This window comes from Cryptomeria japonica, chromosome 3, assembly GCF_030272615.1.
Source record: "Cryptomeria japonica chromosome 3, Sugi_1.0, whole genome shotgun sequence".
Taxonomy (NCBI): domain Eukaryota; kingdom Viridiplantae; phylum Streptophyta; class Pinopsida; order Cupressales; family Cupressaceae; genus Cryptomeria; species Cryptomeria japonica.
In genome coordinates, this window is record NC_081407.1 from 154,964,067 (window position 1) to 154,988,381 (window position 24,315).

General features: G+C 38.0%; 1 protein-coding gene across 6 annotated transcripts in view; it reads left to right on the plus strand.

Moving 5' to 3' along the window:
- The first annotated feature begins 2,017 nt into the window (after positions 1-2,017).
- Positions 2,018-24,315, plus strand: part of LOC131043895 (uncharacterized) — a 115,928-nt gene continuing 93,630 nt past the window's right edge. For 3 of the 6 annotated variants that reach the window (XM_057977125.2, XM_057977126.2, XM_057977129.2), the window contains exon 1: positions 2,018-3,076. In XM_057977125.2, the coding sequence (XP_057833108.1) occupies positions 2,284-3,076 (793 nt within the window). In that variant the 5' untranslated portion in view covers positions 2,018-2,283. The remainder of the gene's footprint in view (positions 3,077-24,315) is intronic. The other 3 variants (XM_057977127.2, XM_057977128.2, XM_057977131.2) reach the window with 2 other exon arrangements.

Here is a 24,315-nt window from a genome sequence, read left to right on the forward strand (position 1 = left end):
ACAACCACCATACTCCAGTGCATAAATAGGAAAGATTGAATCCTATGCATCCATCAGATCATAATCCTTCACTTCATCTTCATCACCATCCGCCTCTTCTCTAGAAACCCTAGGACCTTCGCTGCTCCTGCTTACATACTCCATAGTTCATTCGAATAAATTCTTCCCATTAAACTTTATGGTTTAAACCAAGGATGTAGACACCATAGGTAAGAAGCCTCACCATTTCTCGAAGGTTTTCCCCAAGATAATGTTGCCATTTGGTGGAATTGGTTATGTGTTGCATTAATGTTTTGTCATTGATGTCAACACTAGCCGTTTGGATGCTTTACTGACACCCTTCTGGTCCTGGTAGGTTAAGTGGTTTCTAGTTAACTTGGATCCGGTATGATCTGGTATAGTCTGGTGATGGAATTGGCTTGTTCATGATACTTATACTCATATTTTGGTCAATTGGTTTTGGTCTGGTGATTGGATGCTATCTTGCTAGCTTAGAAGATTGGTTTATGGTTCCGACAAGGGTTTCACCGACAGAGCTTTTGATAGAGATCTTTGATGAAATTGCATAAGTGGTGTTGGTGTAGCTTCTGATGGAGTTTCAGGATGCTGTTGGTGATCATGTTCGAGATTTGGCAGTTGGAGATCATTGCTGAAGTGTGTGGACCTATACTTGGTCCTGGTTGATCTAGGTTATGGACCGACTTTAATGTAACGTGTGGATAAGACCTATTGATGTATTTTCGGGATGTCTTACGTGTTGATATTACTTGTTCGGTCTAAGGCCGACATGGTTTGTAATTATGTAATTGGTTTATTGTCTGGTGGCTGACCTAATTGTTTATGGTCGAGGGTTTGTATAAATAAATGTAAGATCTCATTGTAGATCATCATGGTTAATTTAAGAGGTCATAGTCAAAGAATTTAATGTGCGAATAAATGTAATATCATTCAGGCAGAGGAGTTGGTCAATCATTGGAGATCGAATTGAGTTTATGTAAGAGGATTTAGTCCTCTAGTATTGAGCTTAACTGAAACTGTACTCCGACATAGGAGATGTTATCTTTTGTAGTTCAACACTTCTCCAGATTGTAGTCTGGATTTATATGTAGTCAGTGAGGCTCCTTTTGTGATGAGCAGTGTGCTCTAGGCTATTGGCCTTCCTGCAAGTGCAGACCCCTTCATTGTAATTCACATACTTACTGCAAAAGTATTATCTGACTGTGGGTAGGCTTCCCACCGTGGTTTTTCCCTTTATCGATTTTTTCATGTACAAATGTTGGTGTTGTGTGGATGGATTTTATTATGTGATTATTGCTTATGCTTAATTGATTAACTGCTATTCTGGTAATATTGTTTTGGGTTCCGGTATTAAAGTTTTAATTGCTGAATGTTCCTGTAATCTGAGACAACTGATTCACCCCCCCCTCTTAGTTGCCTTCCGGTTATCTGAACTGTCTAACAGATAAAACATGCTCCATTGTTTACACAATAGAGATGAACCCGTAGAGAAAGATCATTCCCAATCTAATGTTATTGTTGATATTACTAAATATATCCTTTTTAAGAGAATGTGCAATTAATTAATCTACTTTGGTAATCTTACCTCATGTCTTTATGCAATGGTAGGTGCTGTAGCAAAAAAGGAGGGGCGAGCTTAAAATAAGCAACCACTGCTTATTAGAAAAAGAGACATGTAGGTTTACTATTTTTTTTCTTCTCCTTTTTATTTGCCTTTAATTTTGTCATAAGGAGCAAATATCATTAACCAGGGGCCACTAGCTCCACAAATTGCTGGTAAAAAAGTTAAATAGTAATTAACCAAAATAAACTAAAGACCCTTAGTTTTGAAAATCTTTCTCCAGATTGATATTATTATTATTAATGGTAAAACAGTTAAATAGTGATTAACCAAAATAAACTAAAGAGCCATGCCCTTAGTTTTGAAAATCTTTCTCCAGATTGATATTATTATTATTTATCTGTAAGTTTTTGAAGTGAATATGTACGTTGGACATAAAGGAGAAACAAAACAGACGAAGGACAAGTCCCGTAGGCGAATTACCTTCTTAGGGCTCTCCGGGCTTTTTATATTTTATAAACGTCAAATCTACCGAACGCGGTCATCCTAACATCTTTTGTTTCTTGTTTTACTCTGTTCACCAGATTTGCGTAATAAATTGGTTGATGTTGCTCCACGGTAAAGAAGCGTGTTTAAATTCTTAAGCCTGTTGACTGTAAAATCTGAGCCCTGTAGATGTAATAGGATGCGTGACGAAGTTGGTTATGGCTTCTCCGGAGATCATTAACGTTTCAGACGATTCTATTGACTCAACAATATCAATCCGAAACAGTGAAATAGAGAATGGAATAAATCCGTTGATGCAGTCTTATTGCGGTGTGCCAGCAGGCAGTAGAGGTGAAGGTCTGCCATATGCTCCACAGGGATGGCCAAATCCGGAGGATAAGTGGGGATGGCAGGTAGGCAAAAGAACAAATCTAAATGGCAGCTGGAGAGACAGATATTTAATTCTGCCTAAATCGGTGTCGGAAGGCCGTAGAGCCATCCGATTTCAAAGCAAACTTGAGGTTATAAAGTATTTGACAGAAACATTCCCAGGTTTAGATCTAGAAAAGTTCTTTGCTTCTTTCCAATGGCTGGTGCCTGCATACTTTCCTGACCAGATGCCCACAAAAAGTAATAACGAAGAAGAAGTGGCTAGTGGAAATCCCAACTTTTCTAATACCATTGCCGTGGATCGTGAGAAGGGGAGAATCGTTCCTGATTTGCGCTGTTTACCTGCTGATAGAAGAGCTTTGACGGTTGAGAAGGAGGTTAACCAGGCCCTTCACATGTTAAGACGGTTACAAGAAAGAGAATACATCGCTGCACGAGATAAATTGCTTGCTCAGAAGGATTTACTTGTTACCTTCTTGCAGCCCACAAATGGTAGTCTCTCTTCATCCGCTCTGGAGAAAGCATATGAGAAAGAACTTGAAAGATTTCGAAACATGCTGGTAATTGCAAAAGGATTTGGTAACACCTCCCGGGAGTTTCTGCAACATCGCTTTCCGAAAGGTTGAGTGAAATACTTAAAAAAAGAAGAAGAAGTTATTTTCCATTTTGAAAATGATTCCAATAGAATATAGAAATTTTAACTTTAGTCATGATTTAGAAGCGGAAGTGATTTATTTATGTTCACTGAGGATCATGGAGTTATCAACATGGAGTGGAAATGATTTGCTTATAATCACCGCGGTTGATGGAATTGGCAAATTTAACATATAATATTTTAGATATTGGTTTTTTTTAACTATAGGGAGAATTTTAATCCTCAATTCATCACTAATTTGAATTTTCTATGTTCTCAGTCATGTATATGGTTAATAATCTCAAGACAAGGAGGAATGTAACGGGGAGGAATGTAAACGTAATCAACCATTTTGGACTGTTCGTATTTTAGCCTGTCCCTACTGGCAAAGCTTTTGGTTAAGGGTGTTTCTTAGCACTGTATGGCAAAGCTTCTGGGGTGAGGGTATGCCTTATAATCATTTTAGGTTATGATCATTAAGTAGTTGATAAACAAGACAGCACAACCATTGTGATTATGCTTTTCGCATGTGGTTGTAATGTGTTGCAACCACAATGAATTGAAGGTCAAAGTAATACATTAAAGAAAGACAAGACTTGGCTTGACTTAAACACATAAATTATTTCCCCATGATCACAGCAACTTCACTTCTCCCATTTGAATTTGTTTTGTACTATTTTAGATTCACTTTGGCTCTGTGCGCCACTTTTTGATGGGGTTGTGAAGGATCCGTGAGATGTACTTCTGTTCTAAATGTGTTGTATGCGTGGAGAAGCAAAATGAAGACAGGAGGTCTACACAGAATAATACGATAGTTGGAATTGTTTTATTAATTTGTGTTCTCTAAATGACATACTGTCAAGGGGGGTGTATGGCTGTGTATTTACTCTTATTTATCCCATTTTGCTCTCCTATCTATATATGTTATAAATCTGCATTTATAAATTACATTTTTGTGAAGGCAAATGCTGTTATGGATGTTGAACCGGTTGGGCTTTCATGTGTGATGCTTCATCTCTTGACGGTTACAATTCTGGTTGTGTGCTTTGCTGAAGTGGTGTGTTGTGAAATGACTCCATACATTGTGGAAGATGGTTGTGTAGAGGTCTAAGATCTTGTGCGATGTTCTGTTTTGAGTTTTCGATTGTGCACATTTTGTGCGCTAATGCGTGTAGGTGCAGACATGGCATGGAACATTGTTAGTTGTTTGTGGAGCTATACTACTTGGGCCCTAGTGCTACAGAGATGGTGCATGATGCAAAGGGTCTTTCTTGACTTGTATGATATCTCTTGAGATGTGTGGTATGGTTCCAAGTGCTATACAAGGGGAGCATAAAATAAGGAGCTGCACGCATTCTTGGAGTTGTGCAATGGCACGTGGTGCAAGGAGTGGAGTGCAGGGTTGTGCACTATTATGTAGGTGACCAAAGTTGGCATGTGCATGCTTGTGTGGTAGCATGGATCATTTGCCCTTTCTTGAATGACAATTAGCTTGATTGTGCTAAATGATACTTGTGCGATTTGGTGTGGAGATTGTTCGCAATGTTTGACTCATGGGACCACTAAAAAATTCTGTATCTCTTATTGCTGACTGATATGGTGATGCTTTGGGGATTCACTATGGAAACACCTTGGTGGTGGTGCAAGTAGAGATGACTAAAGATTGTCATTGGAATTAATAGGTGTGACATCACATACTAGGTCCTTGTAGGAAGGATGCATAGCATATGACAACTGGTATTGACGCATGACACATAGCTTTGGTACTGCTAGAGTTGATCCACCTCAAACTATAAGGCTGTAGATGAGGCATGGTTGGTAAATTTATGCATGTAATTCTAGCTTTAGAAATGAAGTTCTTCATGCTATTGCCATCAACAAGAAAAATCAATTGCTCCCCTTTTATTGACGTTTGTGAATGGAATACGGCCTTTGCTTTAGCATTTGACATAGATACTGTGGTTGCTTTGCACAGATTGGTAGCCTCAGGGTCTGTATTCTTCACTTCTGATTTGTGGGAACCCCTTGCTTCTACATGTGCCGACAAGTTCTTTGTTGCATGACATTTTGTGGTGGAGTGGTTGTTGAATTTATGATAATTGTATTGTTTTCTTGTTTTGGATGTTTTGGTCTTGTTCAAAGAAGACGTTCTTCTTGGTGTGGGCGATTTATTCCATTCGCCCTTTAGTCTTGACTCCTCAATGATTGTTGTATCGTTACAAGCAATTTTAGATTGGACTAAATGAATGGGCATAGGTAGTTGCAACACTTGAGGACTGTATGCTACCCTAACTCAAGTGTGCAACTTTGCATATAGGTCATTTAAAGCATAGATGTAGACGTGAACTGACTGGTCATATCTTTGCCATAGTTGTTGCCATTGAATATATTAGTCGCCATAGACATTCTCAAGATAGTATTTATCCTTGAATGCTTCTAGTTAGTTTTTCTAGGTTGATTCAAATCTTCCTTCTGTTTGGCTTTCCCCCTAGAGTACATAGGCTTGCCACCTTGCTACCACTCCTTAATGTGTGAAAAGGCATTTAGAATTGCAAAACATATGACTTTAATTAATCTAACTTGTTATCTACTGCATCTGCATCTATTGGCAAACATGACCTTTGAAAGCTTTACTTGACAATTAAATTGATATAACCACCTATTTGATGACTTTACCAAACTAAATGAATAGAAATATCTTTTGTTCTTTAAGAGTCTTTGCAATTCCATCTTTGATTGTCATGTAGATTGCATCTCGCTCTTTCACCATTTGAATGCATTTGAAATGACTTGGAAGGTAAATAAATGGATCTTGAGATTTATGCCAAAGTTTAGATACTCCAATCTCATTTGGTGGGACATGCAAGATGAACCATTCTGATACCAAATGATTTAGATCCTAGGTGGTCTAGGGGACAACCTGAACGTACTACATTGGACCTAGATGTTTTGTATGTGTGCAGAAGCAATATAGAGACAAGAGGTCTAAAAAGAGAAGAATACAAAAATTGGAATAAATCGTTTTATTAATCTGCATAATTTTCATGGTGTTCTCTTGATGGAGATCTATGGTTGTTATTTACTCCTATCTATCCTATTTTGGTTTCCTATGTGTTTATGGTTGTTATGGTTGTTGGATTGGTTTGGTTTCCATGTCTAATGCTTGTTCTCCTGATAGTCAGAATTTTGGTCATGCAATGGCTTCAAAGGTGTACAAGATTGTTGCTGAGAGGTTTGAGACGTTGCACTGCATTTTGCACTAAGTTTAAGACTCTGTGCTATGACTGCACTAACTCATGAGGTTGTACATGTGGTGTGGAACTTAAACATATTTGTTTTTGGAGTTGTGCAACATGGTTCCTAGCATTATACAGACAGCATCTGTCTAAGGGTTGTGCACGATTGTATGATATCTCTTTAAATGGAGAACATGGTTCCAAGCACTATGCAAGTGGCATATGAAGCAAGGAGTTGTGTGCAAGTGCATGACATGGTTCTGGGCATTGCACTTATGGCACACAGTGCAAGGAGTTGCATGTAGGGTTCTGCACTACTGCTGGCACACTCTGGATTGTTGCTTACAGATTTTAGATATTGTGTGACGTTCTACTCAGAATTTTGGTCTTTGTGTTTTGTGTATGCTATTGCACATAGGTGCAGATGTGCAAATCTTAGACAAATTTGTTTGTGGAGCTGTGTAGCATGGTTCTTGGCATTGCTTGAATGACATATGATACAAAGGGCAGTGCACAAGCTGTATGATATCTTTTGAAATGTGCAGCATGGTTCCAAGTGCTGTGTAAGTGGTGCATGAAGTAAGGAACTACGTGCAAATGCATGACATGGTTACTGGCTTTGTGTATATGGAGCTGCATGGGGGATTGTGCACTGCTGTGTAGGTGACTGAGCTTAGCATACGCTTTTGTGGCTACATGTGGGATATGGCATATATCCTTGCTGGCCATGCAGGAACTTAAATATTAATAATGATGTAAGTGGATAGCGAATTTTCTGCTGCGAGTCTAGGAAAGTGCTTTGATCCCATTTGAAATCTGAGAATAAAACTGAATTGTAATCTGGAAATAGGTAGAAATTTGCTAAAAAATTTCATTGCTATAATTTGAAACTAAACTGAAAATTTTGAAAACAGTATTTGCATAAAGTTCTGAAGTAAAAGGTTTTGAGATCTATGGGAAAACTAATCTCCAAATTAACTTTCTGATATAAAAAGCAATGAAACCTGCTTCTATTGCCACCAGTAATCAGAACAGTCCAAACTCTTAACTGAGTCACTCTCCATTCTGCAGACAACTGACATTCGAAGTGTAAAGTGTTGGTACAAACAGATTACACAATTTTCATAAAACAATAATCTGTTTATTACGGTAAGTCTTGCCATGCTTACAGAAAGGGAAACTTCATTCCTTGCTGTATCTTCCTTTTGCACTCTTTTTTATTTATTCTCCAAAAACAGTCCATATCCTTTTTGATACATTTATCTAGGATTTCCATTCCAATTATTGATGTAGCAACATTTCTTTAAAGAAGGTGATTAAATTGTACAAAATGTTTCATAGTAACATAGCTTTTCCTTTCCGTACTTAAGAAAAAATAAAGGTATGTGCATGTCAGCTTTGGAAACTTGTTAGCTGACTTGCATCATGCTTATAAAGAATTAGGCAAGCAACAAGTATCATTGCACAAGTCGCCACAACAAATATCATTATACAATATAAGATCATAATGATATGGAAAATTTTCCATCAGCTGGATTTTAAATCTGGAGTATAGCATAAGTTCTTATTTCCATGGAAAGGCATTCAGTGTTTATAACATCCAGAGGTCAGCATATGAATCATAACAACCAAATCATGCATAACATTGAGAGTATAATATAGTAGGAAGAATTTAAACTGAAATAAGAGTCATCTACTTCTTGTTAAGATTTAGGTGACATTAACCTTGTAAATCCCTGTATTAATTATTTTCCTAATGTTTTTTGTAAATCACCTCTAAGATGAAACTGTTTCAACAATAGCGGTAAAAGTTCTCATGTAAAGACATAGTTACAGTTACTGTTTGGACTTTGGGAAAAGGACAAAATAACTAGGTGTCCCATTTGGAATCTTCCATTTTGGGTTGTTGGGACACATGTTAGATGCTATAAGAGCATCTATGACAGCTATGACAGATGTGATAATGTTCTATGATGGCATCTATGACAAAATATTGCTATGTTGGTCCTTGGGTGCCCAATTTGGTGAGCTGCTTTATGACAATTGTAAGAGCATCTATAAGTGGCTATTTTTAGCTACATACGTGATTCCGAGATGGTGTGTTGTATGCATTTTAATCATTGTATTTTGGAACCTTGTTTTGACCCATGGTAATGTTCTATAGTGGTATTTTGGGCCTTTGTAAGTCTATATGTTGAGGGCTTGAGATGGAGACATTATGGGAGTTCATTTGTGTACATAGGTGCTACTGGATTGAAGGTTGAAGAGGAGAAGGAATGAAGTATTGTATGTAATCTCTTTTTCATGAAGATAATACAAGCATTGGCCTCTCTTTTTGGTGGAGTTTTTTCGTGAAAGGGTTTCTCCACACGTATCCTGTGCTGTGAGATGTTTGTCTTGTGTTGCTGATTTATACTTTGTAATTGCTGCTATATTATGGTGAAGTAATGTTCATCCCATGATGTTTTATGTTCATCAAAGATAGATTTATTAAGCATGTTAAAGTTGTGATGTTTGGCATAACAAAGAAGATGAATATCTTAGTGGTTTTCTGTATTAAGTCAACTTAATTTTTAGATTTGCATACAATTGTAGATTTTCATTGGCTATAGTCTAAGCATTTAATCTCATCAATTTTTTTATTGAATTAGAGATTTCCAACAATTTCTAGTAACTTCCCAACATTTGGTACCAGAGTTTCAAGGGTTTCTATGGTTTGCATGTGTTTTCATATGCATGTAAGTTGCATGTGCTTCATGCCAATTTCCATGGTGTTTAAGGTTTTGGGTATTCCTTTGTTTTGGTTTCTTAGCATGACAAACTTGTGGGAATCGCTTAGAAGGAATTGAGAATTATTGGTGGCTTGTGGATTGTAGTGAATGTTCTGTATGTTAACATTGTTTTGAAGATTTGTGAGAATGGAAGCCTGTAATGTCCCCACTTTGAAATAAATTATAATAATAAATGATAATAATAAAATTAAAATATTTAAAATTAAATTAAAATATAAAATAATATAATTAAATATGATTAATTAAAAATTAATGAAAAGTCAAAAGACATGAAAGGAAAAGTTGTGACTCCCTCAACAATGAGATATAAAAGGGAGAAGAGAACCTCATATGAGAGGTGGGATAATTTGGAAATGAGAAGTGCAGATCTGATTTAAATAATAAGTGCAGATCTGATTTAAATAATAAGTGCAGATCTGATTATGAGAGGTTGTGTCCCTTTCAAAGGGCAGAAATAATGAAGAGTTGCACTCTATCAAAGGGAATGGTGAAAGGGTGTGTCTCTTGCCAAAGGGCATACATGATGAAGAGGTGTGACCTCTCCTCACATTGAGAGATATAAAGGAAAGGAATCAAAAGCATCTAGTAGGATCACCATGGATCAGATCAGATCAGAACTGTTATTAAGTTACAGGCAGTAACATCCTTGTTCTTGGTGGTATGCATGGGGATGTGTTTAATAAGTATGCTTAATATATGAAGCCCAATAATGTTCTTATGCAGAATTAATAGTGATACTAATATGGACTGCAATATGTATGACAGTCATACTTAAACTCATATATATATTCATAATACATAAGAAATATATATACTTATAGTCTAAATCATGTTATTACTTTCCGTATTTAAGAAGATGGGATTGAGATGTTTGAAAGAGGGGCAGTCTAAATCCAGGCAATAGGTTAAGTCCCAAGATAGGGTGGGGATCGGCGACCCATAAGCCTTGAGGGTATAGACCCAAGATGGGTAAGGGTTTGGATCTGTAAACTTTGAGGGAACCTATTGTAGATGGTCTCTAAGCGCTTTGGTAACATATGTAAACCCTTCTCCCTTAAAACTGAAGTAGTAGCAGGGTTTGATATCTATATTAAGAACTATGAATAATGAAATTAATTAGCTAATGAGGAAAATAGACAAGCACTTGTTAATAACTTATTGAAGAAAATCTATCAATTTTAGTATATTTAAATAGATCAGGCAGGGGACATTACAAAGCCATGGCACCTCAAATGAATATTGTCAATGGGATCTATGTTGGGCTCTTGAAGCTCATGGAGGATCTTGTATTTTATGGAGTTGATCATGGGTTTGTTTTTTGCATAGAAGTGATCTTGAGCTCCGGTTTGGGAATATGTTACTCTCATCTTGCATGGTGGTTATGTTCTTTTTCCATGTGGTAACATATAGTGAAAGGGTGTGCATGTTGGTTGTGTGCTTTTAGCCTTGTAGCCACATGTGAAAACACCTACTTTTTGGACTACATTATGGAGTGCTTATGTTGGGTTTGTGGTTTCACCCCTTGGTTACATGAAAGCATTGGATGCTTAGCCATTGGTTTCTTGTGAGTCGTGGAGTTGGTTATTTTATGACTTGAATGATCTTGGACAACTTGATAGGTTTGCAGTTTTTTCTTGTTTCTAAAAGTTGTGGGTTTGTAGATCTATATTTATTCCATTTCCAAGATGACATATTTTATGTGAATGTTTGGATGTTGAAGTGAATTTCAAATTTACAAAGATGATTTTGCAGGTTTTACATGTTAACCAAAATCTGTGGTAAGATTGAATTCAAGGTGTTCTTGATGGAGACAATTATAGGTTTGCATGGTTGCTTAGAAGGTTCTTATTGATTTATGGCTACTCCTTTGTGGGACTGTTTGGCAAATCAGATCCAGTATCGATTTTGGTGTTTGAGTCTTGGAAATCCACAAGTTATGTTTGATTATCTATGTTATGCATCATATTGATGTGGGGTTGAATCTTTCATTTATTTGAGGTTGGAGCACTGATTATGCATTTTTTCTTTGAGATGTTGCATATGTGTTGATCTTGTAAATTGTTTGATGAGGATTCGATTTAGTAGGCTTTGTTGTTGGTCACCATTATTACATTGGTATTTTAATTGCAATGAGAAAAAGATTATTTGGAAGTGCTTGATATAGTTGTTCATTTGAATCTTAGCAGTATATAATGGTACATGAGAAACTCCTTTCACTTCAGGGGAGTTTTGGTAATGATATTGGTCATGATACCATGCATGAATTGGTATCACTTTCATTGGGAGCTTTATGCAGTCACATAATGTATTCTATCTTCCTCTTTTCAAGATTTTGGCTCTAAGCTATTGATTTTGCAATGTGTAGTAAGCCATGGATAATTTCTGATCAGAAGATGGATTGTCTTTTGCAATGGTTGTTGATGTCATGCGAAGCTCATGGATTTTGTTTTCATATTGCAATGAGAGTTTACATCTTTGGTTCTATTGACAAAGGATATGCAGTATATAACTTTTTAGTTTGGAGATAATGGTTTGACTCTTCCCTTTGAGAGCTCTTGGTGTTGAATTCTTTGATTGTGTTGGGGCCATGGAGGATCTTTAGTTAGGAGATGGTTATCATAATGCTTGGAGAGCTTGGTTACACAATTCAATGAGAGCTTGTGGCAATGATGTGGATTCACCATTGGATGGTGGATGATCTTCTTCAGTGTTTGTTGGTGTCTTGGATGGACTCTTGGTTTTTGTTTTATATGTAGTGAGGGTTTTTTAACATCTTGAGTTTCATTGACAAAAGATTATTATCTTCCAATGTGTGGAGTTGTTTTTTGGTTTAGAGTATGGTTTGTATTATGCCATTATACTCTTGATTTAAGATTAGAGTGTTGGCATGAAGCAGGTTCTCTTGAAACCATGATATGTTATTGGGAGCATATGATCGTCCTTTAAGGAAATGATAGATCATGAGGTCATGATATGTTTCTTGATTCTATAGTTAGAACTTTGACTGTGGTCTTGTTGGTTCTCTTTGGTTTTGAGTATTAATCATATGCTTGGAGATTCATGATTTTGCAGTGTCTCGTTGTAAGTTGGCATGGAATGATTGGTGGGTGCTCATGGATATTAAAGAGACTTGGGTGAGGCTATATGATCTCATGTTTTTTGGGATCGTGCATTGAGATGGCTCTTTGATGAAGATTTTAGTAGCAAGACCGAGGAGTCTACACTTGGTTATGGATGTGAATCTATTATGGACCTGAAGAGAAGATTGCCCTATATTAGAAGCTTTAAATGCTTGGTGTTGTGTGCACTGGACAATCTTTAATTCCACTCTTGGTCTACTCGGTAGGTGAATGATCTGAGAGGTATTGCTCACTTGAATATTAGATGCATTCTTATTTTGTATCTTGTCTTCTCATATGAGTTAAGTCTTGAATATAGAGATTTTGAGGACTTGTTAAGAAGAAGATGCATGATTTTATGGATTTTCATTGTTCTCCTTATTGTTGGTCTTGAGCTATGGATTTAGTTTTGACGACTTATTTGGAGAGGTACACTGTACAGGTATTGGTTTGTGGCTTTGGGCATATTCCCTATGTTGTGGGAATAAATGGTTTGTTTGATCTACCTTTAGCATTAGAGGTTTACATCTATTGCTGCCATGTTCTATTTGATTTGAATGATAGATGTTGATATCCTTTCAGTTTGGGATTGGTGAAGGAGATCTTACTTTACACAACTTGGTACATGTTAGTTTGGAATAGGAATATGGGTTTATTTGCAGGTTCTCTCTTTGGTCTTGTTCTTCTTCCAGGATGTTTGTATTCACGACATTGTTGTTGAAGTTTAAAGACCTTGGGAGAGCTATGGAGACTATGGTGAGAGAGATATTATAGTACATTTTTTTGTAGGATTTGCAAGATCAGTGTATGTTTCCTTGACACTATGTGATAGAGGAATTAGTCACATCCTCTATGTGAAGTACTATAGATATACTGGATATACTTTGATCTATTTTTTAGATTTGACATTACTTGTGTAGTGGGAGTTTTTGGATATATGTCTGGTTATCCTCTTTGATATCTTGGTTTGCTGATTATTAATGTGTGATGAGTTTGTATGTTTCATTGGATTTAGATCTATGAGTTATGTAGTTGTGTGGGCTGATCACCCAAAGATGATTCGGATGTGGACTGTCTATATCCATAGGATTGTATTGCAGAATTTGTTAGCTGGCCTTGTCTTTGGTCACTTGTGCATTGGTATATTGCATTGAGATAGGAGGATGGATATATAGAGACTTGATTGCAGTTTTGAGTTGATATGTTGAATGCACATAGTTTTATCTATGTTGGTATACTTTGGTTTGAGGTATGGGTAGCTTGGATGAATTGCAATTTGTTGTGGTTGCTATTCCAGGTGGTATGAATAAAGTGGTTACTGAGAGCCTTTCTTATCATTTGAATTTGATGCTTGTGTTCATGTATAGATTGGTGTAGGATTTAGTGATAGTTGGTATGCTTCACCTTGGCATATTCCTATCTTCCATAGATGACATGTTGGAGGATGTGAGCATTATTTTTGCTTGATGGTGGTTAACTTGGTTGCTATTGTAGATATCTTGTTGGAGCACAAAAGAAAGTTGAAGATTCAAGTGGTACATTTGTGGCTAAGGGATGTCTTTCCCTTGTTGGTGTAGGAAGGCCTCGACCCTTGATTATTGTTCTTGATTATTTGTATATCTATGGATGTAATTTACAATGTATGACGTCAAGTGGGAGAATGCTAGGATTTAGGTGACATCAACTTTGTAAATACTTGTATTAATTATTTTCCTTATGTTATTTGTAAATCACCCATAACAGATGAAATCGTTTCACCAATAGTAAAAGGTCTCATGTAAAGACAGAGTTATAGTAATTGTTTGGACTTCAACAAAAGAACAAAATAGCTAGGCATCCCATTTGGAATATTCCATTTTGGGTTGTTGGGACACATGTAAGATTCTATAAGAACATCTATGACAATTATGATAGATATCATAAGACTATGATAGAATATTGCTATCTTGGTCCCTGGGTGCCCAGTTTGGCAAGATGCCTTATGACAATTGTAAGAGTGTCTATAAGTGGCTATTTTTAGCCACATGCATGATTCCAAGATGGTGGGTTGTATGGATTTTTACCATAGTATTGTGGAATCTTGTTTTGGCCCATGACAATGTTCTCTAGTGGTATTTTGGGCCTCCATAAGTCTATATATTGAGGGCTTGAGATGGAGACATTATGGGAGTTCATTTGTGTACACAAGTGTTGCTGGATTGAAGTTTGAAGATAAGGAATGAAGGATTGTATGCAATATTTGTTTCATGAAGATAATACAAGCATTGGCCTCCCTTCTTCATGGAGATTTTTCTCGAAAGGGTTTCTTCATGTATATCTTGTGCCGTGGGATGTTCTTCTTGTGTTCCTGATTTATACTTTGTTCTTTCTGCTGTCTTATGGTGAAGTGATGTTCATTTCCATGATGTTTTATGTTCATCAAAGATAGTTTAATTAAGCATGTTAAAGTGGTAATGCTTGGCATAATAAAGAAGATGAATATCTCATTGGTTTTCCATATTAAGTCAACTTCATTATCAGATTTGCATACAATCACAAATTTTCATTAGGTGCAGTCTGAGCATTAAATCTCATCAATACTTTTATTGAATTAGAGATTTCCAATAATTTCCAGTAACTTCCCAACACTTAATCAATAAATTCTAATGTGTGTGTGAGAGAGAGAGAGAGAGAGAGAGCACATTGGAATAATTTCTGCCCTCCCATATAGATATAGGCTTTCCCGTGCTAATCCACGAATGGAGCTTGACCCATCACAAGGATTCTGGGATTCTATGGCAAACATGTGTGAAATCTGTGTATATGTGGAGAAACCGACACATGCAACCTATTAATGATCCAAGCACAAATATCTATGCATATGCCCCTTTACCCATGAAGTGATTCAAATTTAACCCAAACAATTCTTTGTCTAATTATTTGAACAAACTGCTCTACTCAATGCATTCATTTCATTTATTTGTTGCCTCAGGAGCATCCCATTAACCACTTTGCACCTTTTGAAATATGCCAACTAGGAATTCGGCCCAATCTAATGGTTTTGGTGTGCTCTCGAATCTTTGACCAACGAATTTGCTTTTTGGTTTTTAGGTGAATTTTTGATGTTTTTTCAGTTTTTGGGGTTTTTGCTTGATTTTGTCAATGAGGAATTTCAAATTGAATGCAATACATGAAAGAACAATAGGCTGATTTGAAAACTTAGAATTCTGATTTTATTTATTTTTTGTTTTTTTTGATCAGTAAAGACAGATTGTATTTTAATATTCAAAAGTTTATATCATACAAAATGATCCTTCTTGGATCTCATCAGAGCATCTATATATCAAAACAGAGATATTTTATTGTCTCTGTTGCTAATCCTTGAAACTCAAAATAGGGATAAAATACAAAGTAAAACTACTATCTCTGTTGCTAATCAAAAACAAAGATATTTTGCTAGTAAATATTTCTCATACATAATTTTCGAATATTATATCAAGAACTATATTATATCTATCATCTACTACCGAGCTCAATCCCCTCTTGAAGCTGGATCATCCTCTTCTTTATCATTTTCGCTTTCGTTGCTGCTCTTAGACTCTGAAAAGGGGTCATCTTCTCCTCGCCTACCTATAAGACGTTTAAATTCACGAACCCATGGCAGATTGACTTCAATTTCATTCTCTATTGGGGACACCATCCTCCGCAAATCCCATAACCTTTTTGATGAAATCTAAACATCTTCTCTTCACAAGAATACTCACTTCCCAGTGTGCCTGATCTCAAATGAACAATATTGGGAACCTAGGCGTTGGGACACCATTTTTGCTTGCTAACCCATAGAAGGAAGACAAAGGGATAGTGAGATTTATGTCAATCTCGCGAAGAGCTCTATCCATATCGCCCAGGAAGCCCTCCTTAAAGATTCTTCTGCATAACTCTTCCGCTACCCCTTTATTTTCCCCCAATTTCAGGATAGTAGACAGAAAATGAGCCTGGATGTCGGTATTTACTCGATATCTATGATTAGCTATAAGAAATTGAACACCTAGAATGTCACAGATAACATTCGGTAGAAGCAGATGGGAAATATTCGTCACTTGTTGGAGCCTTTTGCTCGTGATAGGCCCCAGAAAAGCCATTTGTCTTTTCTTTGCAACTACCCTGATATTAGAATCCATTGGAAAGCTTCGCTCTACTCTGCAAAACACAAAAGAAAATGATTGATGATTTGTTAGAAAAATTCCTCTTAAAAAAGACGGTGAAGCTTCTCGAACAAGTTTGAAGCCCATAATGAGTGCCTGAATACACTCAAATCAAATTTGCTGTAGCAATCTCAGTAACATGATTCACTTGTGTGAACCCCGCAAAAGGATAGGCTATAGAGTTGGCACTGGAAGTACTTCCCTCTGTCTATTTGACTTGATATCTCAAAACGCTCACGTTCCTATGTCATTTAATGATGTTTATTTCGAGACCATTAAAAATCATAAAAAATCCCCCTATCAACTCAACTTTATCACTACTCTTCAAAATACTTTTTGAATCAATCAATCCGTTTAAATTTTGATGATGTGTATTGCCAGCTCAGTTTCATATGGGCCCACATCTGTCCTACTCACTTTCCCAATTTTGAAAATCTCTCCCGCTCCAAGGAATATAAAACTTTATACCTGTCACTATTTCGAAAGGCTCATTAACAAAAGATGATTTACATTGAATCCTCCTCGTCTAATCGAATACCATCTATTGCTTGATTAGCCAAAACATTTGCAGTCCGATTTCCTTCCCTATATATATGCTTGAAAACTACAGCTTCAAAAAAACTAATTATATTTAAGGCTTTTTCTAATAATGCATTTAATCTCCAATTTGGTGTTTTCTCTTTTCTCAATGCATTGATAACTATTGCCGAATCCCCTTGTATCTCTAAGCATTTTATATCTAAATCTCTGCATTTCTTAAGCCCAATAACCAAAGCTTGGAATTCTGCTTGATTGTTGGTACTCGGTTCCAGTGGTTCTGCCATTTTAACTATAATTCTGCCATCCCATTTAGAAATCAGACAACTCGCTCTTGATATACCTGGATTTCCTCTGGCCGCACGATCGAAGTTTAGTTTATACCATCCTTCCTTGGGCGGTTCCCATTTACATTCCTTTCTGTCTTGTTCACTAGCCACTCCTCCCTTACCACAAATTTGGGGAATTTAAGACCAAACCATCTCCCCCTAATTTCACTATCCCAATAAGAAAAGGAAGAGTTCTTGAGTGATCTATGTTCGTTCCTATTATTCACAAGCTCTACAATAGCCCCTTCAATCTTATGGATTAATAGATTTGCCTCCATTTTTGTATCTTTGAAGATTCTTCTATTTCACTCTTTCCAAATTTCCCAAATTAACATGGAGGGACTTGCTGTCCCACAAGCCACTGAATAGACCTGTCCTATTTAAGCTTGGCCAACTCTTAAAAAGTTTAGAATATCTTGTGGAAATGCTGTTGCCCACCCTAATTTCGCACACAACCATTGCCAACATTGCTGAGAAAAAGGACAATGTAAAAAGAGGTGATTAATTGTTTCCTCAGCTTGTTCACATAGGGCACATCTTGAAGGTCCTTAAAACCTATTTTTTGAAACCATTCTGCTGTCAGCACCCGTCCTTTAAGCATAGCACAAGAAAAAATCCCTACTTTAGGAAGGCATGCTTTGTTCCAACATAGATGTTGGGGAAGATCCGATTTTGTCCAATGATGTTGTAGAGTTAAATCCTTATAGCCCTCCTTAATTGAATATGCCCCTGATTTAGAACCATCCCAACGCAACCTATCTTTGACATCTCTGAAAGCCATTTGTCTACTTTGGAGAATCTCTTGAATCTGTATAATCTCCTCCCTAGGAACATCTAAATTTTCAAAGGATTTCCACTTCCACATTCCATTCTTATCTTCCGTATTAAAGTTGATAAAATCTTTTAAAAGACTGCCCCACGCTTCATCTGTTTTGAGTTTGAGTCTATCTGTATTCATAAGTGAACTAATTGTAGGATAACCCCCCCCAAGAATCATCCCAAAAAAGTGTCTTTGAGCCATTTGATACATCCCAAGTTAATCTATTCATTATCGGCTCTCTACAGGACAATATGAAGTTCCACACTCTCGATCCCTTAGGAGGATCTCTAGTTCTAAAAAGAGATTCCGCTTCATTTCCTACTAGATATTTGCTTTGTAAAATTTTGACCCATTTAAGTGATGTAGGAGCATCCCCAGTCTATGAGCAATCTTGCATCAACCAAAAATATTTCCTTTTAGTTTAGTTCTTGTTCAGTTCAGTGAGAAGTTTTGTGTGTTCCTGTCGGTCTGTTTTGGTAGTTGCTTGCTTTTCGTTGCAGATTGTATTTTCGGTTTCCAGGCTGGTTTTTGTGCTTAATTGCAGATTCTTAGTCCATTTGGATTCTTTTTGGGCAAGATATTGCTTCCGGAGTAGTTTTGGGCTTATCGGTTGGTTTTCTTCTTTTTCAGAGCGGTTTCTTGGCGTGTGGATCTATTTTGGGTCTTGCTTAATGTTCCTAAGTCCTTGGTCGACCTTCCTATTGATCTGCACTTCTCGGTTCTTTTTCGGAGGAATTTCTTTCATTCTTGGGGCCGACCTATTTACACGTTTCATTTTTCTGCATTGGTAAATGTAATCTTTTGTGGCCGACCCAGATATGTTCTGGAGGGTATATATATGGTTTTTTGTGATCATTGTAGGGCAATTGATGAGAATAAGATTCTCGATTCATGATTAGAGATCTGGATGACTTTGAGAGTTCCAGATGGATTGTAATTTGGCATGTTAGCCTGCATGTAACCTGTTGATTACCGGATGTTCTATGATGAATGTATGATGATAACCGGTTGGTTACCAGAGGTTCTAAGATGATAATATGATCTGATTCTATAATCTTTCAATGTTTTATTATTGCTTTTGTTGTGTTACTCTTGCTGCATGACCTGGTCAGTTCTCTTTGAGGACCCACTGGATCATGGCTGCACCAAGTGGTATCAGAGCGGGTTATGAACCGGCTGGTGGAAGAGCTAGTTGCGAACCTTAAGGCATTCCTTTGGGTGAACAAATCATCGAGTGGAGGCAGGTTGTGAGTGTGTTCAATAGATCGTCGAGTGTGAGGCAATTGAAACCAGTAGTCAGATCGCCGAGTTGAGGCAGTTCACCGGAGCAGAGGAGGAGATGCCGCCTAGAAGGATGAACCCCCAGAGGGTAGAGCAGATGATGGAGGATTTCAAGAATGAGATGAGGAACGAGATCCATAATGCATTGGCTGGTTTGCGGAGCAATCCAGAGTCTGAGGATGAGTATGAAGAAGCTGGAGAAGAGCTTGAGGCGGAAGAGGTTGAAGGACCAGAAGACGGAAGAGAGTAAAGATTTTTGAGAGCAGTTGCGCAAGCAAGTAAAGTTCATAAAGTAGAGGTTTCAAAATTTTGTGGAACGCTGAACCCGAAGGATCTGATTGATTGGATCAGAGAGTTGGAGGATTACTTTGAGTTTGAGGATGTCAAGGACCCGTAGAGAGTCCAGTTGGCACAGACTAAGTTGAAAGGGCATGCTGCCTTATGGTGGAAATAGTTGCAGAGAGACAGAGTGGAGAATGGTGAAATGAAGATCACTCGGTGGAGATAGATGGTTGCAAGATTGAAGGCCAAGTTCATATCGAGAGACTATGAGTTGGAATTGTTCAAGAAGTTGCAGAACCTAAAGCAAAGAAACATGAGTGTGAAGGAGTATACCGAGGAATTCTACAAGGTGATGATTAGATCTGGACATAGAGAGATGGATAGAGAAAAGGTGGCGAGGTACATAAATGGACTTGCATTTAACATTCAGGATGAAATGAGTATGTTGAGGATTTCCATAGTTGAAGAAGCCTACCAGTATGCTTTGAAGGTTGAGGAGAAGAAGACAACAAAATAACCCTAGAGGGAAGGAGAGATGCAAAGGACAGATGAGTGGCAGTATAGAGAAGCAGAATGTTGAAGATGAATCAAAACCTAAGTGGAGTAAAGAACCGGATCAGAAAACATAGGGAAACGGCAGTGGCAGTAGCAACAGAGAATTTCCTGACAAATGTTTCAAGTGTGGAGAAACCGGACACAGATCTTATGAATGTAAGCAAGGAATGGCAAGAAGTTGTGTGGCAAATGAGGAACCGGAAGGTGGAGTTACCAGAATTGACTATGCATTGGAGCAAGGAGAATCCCTTATGTTCAGAAGAGTCATGATGGAGCAGAGTAGTGAAGATACCGGACCTACTCAGTGAAGGAGTCTTTTCCGGACTGTGTGCAAATCAGGTGGTAAGTGTTGCAAGGTTATTGTGGATAGTGGAAGTACTGATAATTTGGTTTCCGAGGAGATGGTAGTGAAGCTTGGATTGAAGAGGCTTAAGCACCTTATAAGGTGAGTTGGTTACAAGATGATCAGAAGTTGGAAGTAAAAGAGCAGTGCTTGGTGAGTTGTAATATTGGACCTTTTAGGGATGAGGCCTTGTGTGATGTCGTATCTATGAGTGTGTTGACACGTCTAAAGTCGCGGAACTATGACTTCATTCGGCTAACGCAGAATAGAAATGCTAAGAATCCTATCCTCTCTTGAGATAAGGAAATCCCTAATGTTGTGTGAATTTGATCAATGGGGATGACCTCAATGTTTTCGTTGTCAGGTCTTGACTGCAGGATAGCTTAGTAGTTGATGTGTTTTGCTGGAAACACAAAGGGGACTTACGGTTAGACAAAATTGGTTTCGCTCTGGTTTCCTAAATTCTTACAATCCTATATCATCTGATTTGCTTCTGATTGATGTTATTTCAGCTTGACTAGAGGGTTTCTTTAATGAAAAAGGAAAAAAGGAGGGAGGGATAAAGAGTGAATAAGAACAGCTAACTAATTTTAACTAAGACAACATTTTTCAACACATAGACGGAAGTCTCAAAATAACTAGAAATTACTTTGCCAGCCAATTAGCACAACTAGGTAAAAACCAGTGCAATCATCTAAGGATTTCAAATTTTCAAGCTATTAGATACGAATGATAGACTCTTACACCCATTCATCCAAATTTAATAACCGAACTTAGCACAAAAGGGGGGCCAGACTAACCATGCAGAGGAAACAATAATCAACTATTTCCTAATGGTATGAACCAAGATTTTCCATCAAATATATGCATAAATAACTGTCTGAAATTAAATACAGTTGCAGAAATATGAAATAAATGGAGAAGAGGAACATGCACTCACAGTAGAACAAACATATCTTTAACATCCATTAAATCCTGTATATATTTCGCCAGAGTTTTTGCAACAATCGTTTTTCTCTCTTTACAAAGAGGAACTAATTCCTTTATATAGAATTCCAAAAATGGATGAATGGCCAAGATTAAACTTAAACAAGTGGGCCAGATTCATCCTCTATCAAAACTGCCCATACCCATAAATGGGAGGCAAAATATCAACAACAACAAAAGGAGAAACAATAACTACCAAAAAGGTAATTAATAACTACCCAAAAAGCTGCTCCAAAAAGTGCACATGCACGAAGCTCAAGATTTACAACTATTTTGGCAGTTAGAAATGAACTTTATGCTTAAAAAGTGCTTTTTAAGATTTTAAAAGAAACTTGCACTTTATGAAAGCACTTTCTCCTTTTTTGCTGTAGACCCTTTTTCCAAAAAAATCATCCTCGCTGTGCAAATACTCCTTCCAGATGTCCCGACTTGCTGTACACTTTGCCTGAACATATTCTTGAAATCTGATGCATAGCTGGAACAACACCATGCTTTGGGGCATGGGAGGATGGCGTATTTTATATTTCATACCCTCCAAGTGGTGATCTACATGCTTTAACCCATCCTTCTAGTCGGACCGATGAGCCTCAAAACTTAGTGTGTCCGAATGCAACCCACTGGCAAACTCTAGGTCCTCCATGGAGTATGCAACCTTATCAATTCTCAATCTATCCTCCCAATTTGGTTGTACTTGATCATCGGACAAACTATTTTTCCAACCCAGAACCATTGATCGAAAGATCTTTCCACCAAGATCCCTCATGTTTTTCAAAATTTCCTCGCATTCCTCTTGCTCTTTATTAATGGTATCTTTTGTGTCATTCTTCATGTTGGCAGTCCAATACCATTCTTTAAAAACGCTGATGTTATAAGGATCCAGGATAGCGGACAATGTGGGAATCTGCATGTGGGTCCAGAAAAGAGCCCTCATGAGAGGAAGAATTGTACCAACCACTTCATGGACCTTGAAACACTCCTTTAGCTCGAACAATTTGACAAGAATGGTCTCTCGGTGGTGGGCCATTTCCTTTACGTCTTCAATGATCCGCTCTCCCTTTTCTTTAATGCCCCGAATACATTCCCTGATGGCCTTGGCGGTATCACGTACTCCTTCATGCCAATGGAGGAACATGGGATTCAGGGGCACGTTGCAATGGTTTTAGCAGGTGATCAATATATCCCTCAGCTTGCTCAGCACAAACTCGGTACATGTTTCTCTTAGCAGTCATTTCGTCGAGTTGTCTGAGCATATTCTGCACGGAATCCGTGAACTCTTCCCTTTCTTGCTCTTTGGTGGCTCGCCCTATCGGGATGGTTGTAATGCTATAATCGGCCAATGCAATTTGATCTGCTGGCTTATCGACAGGTGGGGTAGCAATATGGATGGTGCGGTTCCTTTGCTCATCCTTAGTGATCTGGGAGTAGGTCTTGGGCTTTTTCTTACCTTTGGATTTTATCTCTCCAATGCGAGAGAAGATATCCTCCAAGTTGATAGGCGACTTGACGATATCTTTCTGCTGTGCACGAGCAATTAGCCAGTCTTAAGGGATGGTTTGTCCGGATGTTATTGCCAAATTCCCACTTTGGTCCTTGGAGGTTTCAGCTGGCTCACTGCCTATTTGCAATTGATCTGTCATAGAAGGAACAGGTGTAGTATCCAGTCCCTTATTCATAGCCGAGTTCTCCCCTACCTCACTGAACAACTGTCGGGTATCCCCTTGAGATGGTTGCTCTTCAGTTTTGTCGGGCTCGTGGGTTTCATCCCCCTTTCGCTCTCCCTCAACGTTGGTGTCATCCTTGCCGACGCTATTCAATTGTAATTCATGTCAACTCCCCTGGGTGAGCTCACGCTTACCAGCCTCTTGATTAGGCGGAATTTCTCCCTCCTCAACTTGATTTCTAAGTTCATTCGAACCAACGATCCTGACTTTTGCATCTGGCTCACCTTGTGCTGGAGGATTATTAGCCTCGAATGCATCAACATCACTCTGGGAGGGCAGAGCAAGTATATAGTCAAGCTCAACTACGTCATCCTCGAAACTGAGGTCTTTGGATGACGAACTGACTTCCGGCCTCCTGATAGGGATCTTTTCCCTTCTAGCTCTTTTTGATGTCCGAATCCCTCTATTAGCTCTGGCTTTCTTCCTCTTCTTTCTGGGTTTCTCAATCTCTTCTTTCGGTGCATTTGAGGTTCCCTCATCCTCTGAAGACTGGGAATCGAGACTGCCCATCATACGGTATGTAAATTGAATTCCTTCATGGGTTAGTTTCTCAATCTGCTGGGATAGCCAGTGATCGGTATACCTTCCTGGAGCCGCCATAACTGCCTCATAATTAGTAATTGGATCTTGAGACCAATCAATGCCCGACAAGAGGTATTTAACTGCCTCGAACTCTTGGACTTGCAAGCAATTACCATAATCTGTTACTTGATCTGGGACCCGACCGTACTCATAAAGCCACATTTGCTGCACACTTAGCTTTGAATACTCATGCTGTCGGACCTCATAGTCATCGAAACAGTGGCTCCAATAATCCTCAATTGATGCCTTCGTTGTGTAGCACCTCCCATAGGCTCTTTTTGCCAAATTGTCATGATCAAAACACTTCCTTGGGAAATGTTCCTGTAGGCCATAAGATGCTATTTCAGCAAGTGACTCATCAGCTTGTACCGAATTCTTAAAATGCACATCGAGGGTACCCAAAATCATAGGGAAGGTGAATCCGGATTGTTTCTTATCTTTGAGTAAGCTGCCCGTTG